This window comes from Thalia democratica, chromosome 1, assembly GCF_965202585.1.
Source record: "Thalia democratica chromosome 1, ktThaDemo2.hap1.1, whole genome shotgun sequence".
NCBI classification, from domain to species: domain Eukaryota; kingdom Metazoa; phylum Chordata; class Thaliacea; order Salpida; family Salpidae; genus Thalia; species Thalia democratica.
In genome coordinates, this window is record NC_139165.1 from 78,699,721 (window position 1) to 78,701,863 (window position 2,143).

General features: G+C 28.8%; 1 protein-coding gene across 1 annotated transcript; it reads right to left on the minus strand.

The window, feature by feature from the left end:
• Positions 1-1,487: 1,487 nt before the first annotated feature.
• On the minus strand, positions 1,488-1,784 carry LOC145839779 (uncharacterized). Its single transcript, XM_082947243.1, has one exon. The coding sequence runs from the start codon at positions 1,782-1,784 to the stop codon at positions 1,488-1,490; it is 297 nt and encodes a 98-aa protein (XP_082803369.1).
• Between the last annotated feature and the right edge of the window lie 359 nt (positions 1,785-2,143).

The following is a 2,143-nucleotide window of genomic DNA, read 5'->3' on the forward strand; positions in this document are numbered from 1 at the left end:
ACTGGAAGAAAAACTAAATGTTTTAACGGGTCATTGTGGTATGTTTAATTGCGATAAAACAAAAATATAGTATTCATCTGGAAACATCGTTGTTTACCTTGAAACATTGCAATTGATCTCGAAACACCGTTGCTGACCTGAATTGGATCCTTGATTGATACGTCCTTGTTACCATCATGAAGTAAAAAGTTTAATCCTTCTGTTAATATACAACATTTTAAAGTCTAATTTTACAAAACAAAATTTATATTAAAAAACTTCTAATTAAGAAACTTATAAACAATATAGAAACTGCACTTTTAATAAAAATACATTGTTATTGTCGAAAATAAGTTGTTTTTTAAAATTGAAAAGTTAACTATTTAATTGCTGTTTTTGATTTTTAACCAGGATACAATTAAGTAAATAAAAAATATGTATTTTCGTTAAGATTGACACACATAGATGTGTCTATTAGTTTGCTTATTATTACCACAATAATTACTTACATAACTGTAAAAAGTCATTTTAAAGCAGAGTTTCCCAAAAAATTGATTATATAACCACCTAGGGTCTCGTTTTATAAAGTTACGGGGACATAATTATGAAATTTATAATGGATATTCTGGAATTCACGATGAAGATCAAAAAATGTGTAGAATGATAAATATCAAGGAATAAACTTAACACCAAAAATATTTAGTCGATAATTTAGTTTCAGTGTTGAAATACCTTTGGAATATAGCAAAATTAAAAAAATAAATATTATCACTTTAGTCATTTAAGCTTTATCTAAGTATTTTTTTTCAACCTATTAGTATTTCTCAACATGGAAATGAAGAAATACTAAAAATATGAATTCTTACATAATTTTATGTAAAAATGCATAATTAACAGAATGTTTCACACAATTATTTGCTGCGGTATATATGGTGGCTGTTACAATGAAGATGTAAAATATAAACTGTTGCCAATTTTTTGTAAATAACAAATTGATTTTCTTAAATATTGAGTCTGATATTGATAGATTTTAGAAATGTAAAAGTTTAAAGAAAAAAACAATTACAGCCAAGGCTACTGAAATTAAATAGGCGCTGTAGTACAGTTTCTTAATCCTATATGCATAAGTTTTGTTTTTATACAATTTCATGAAAAACTAACAAATGTTTAGTTTTTTGCTGATTTTAATTTAATGTTGGTAAGCACTAAATAAAAAGGAGAAATACTGACTGTTAACAAACAGTAAGCAGCAAAATGTTTTAGCAACAAAATAATTTAAGTATGTTAATCTAAACATTATTAGCTTTTTGATGTCTTAATATTTTGTAACGTGTTATTTATTTTAAATGTTAATAAAATCCAACATTTAAGTTGAACATAAGCTATTTCTATCTTGTAAACAAATTTTTACATGCTTTACCAGTACCCTTCTAATTTCATATATTCTATTATACAATTCTATTATACAAAAAACACAATAAAAGTTTCAAAAAAGTTTATTAAACAAGTCAAGTCAGACTCCACAGTCGGTTGCCGAAAAACTCCACGTCACCGAGCCGCCTGCAGAGAAAGAAGTACAACGATGACGTCATTTCCGCGTCAGCACCCGAGTTGTGCGCGTCAGCGGGAACTTTCAGGAGGAAAATTCTGACCAACTTGGTTAATCCGAACCGCCTGACGTTGGTAAGAAGGCAATGGTGCGTGACGAGGTATTTGAGGTCGAGGAAGTTGGGAAAGTAGGTTTCCACCTGAATCAGGAAGTCGTCGACCTTTTCGGGGAGGTTTTTGCCCGTCAGCGCTTTCATGAGGTACGCATTGTTATTTATTTTTTAAAGGACAAATATAAACTGTTTGTTCCGTTAAAAAACACTTATAAAAATATAACTTGTATTTTTGTTTTGTTTTAAAAATTTATATACTTATTTTTAATTGTTTATGTAGTTAATTAAAAGACAAAATTCGAAATTAAAGCTGTACTTATCGTATGAACTAATTAAAAGTGTTAAAGAGAAAACAAAGCTGTACTAAGATTTCGCTTTTAAGTCATTAAAATTTATTATTGCTTTCTAAGCATATCAAATCACTCACCCCTGAAAACTGATCCATCTCCTGCTTTTATCGGACATGATGCACTTCAAACTTTCCATAACCTGTTTCTGATCGC

What these genes read in the sequence shown, in the direction of transcription:
- LOC145839779 (XM_082947243.1), bottom strand. Translation starts at nt 1,784, where the DNA reads ATGAAAGCGCTGACGGGCAAAAACCTCCCCGAAAAGGTCGACGACTTC.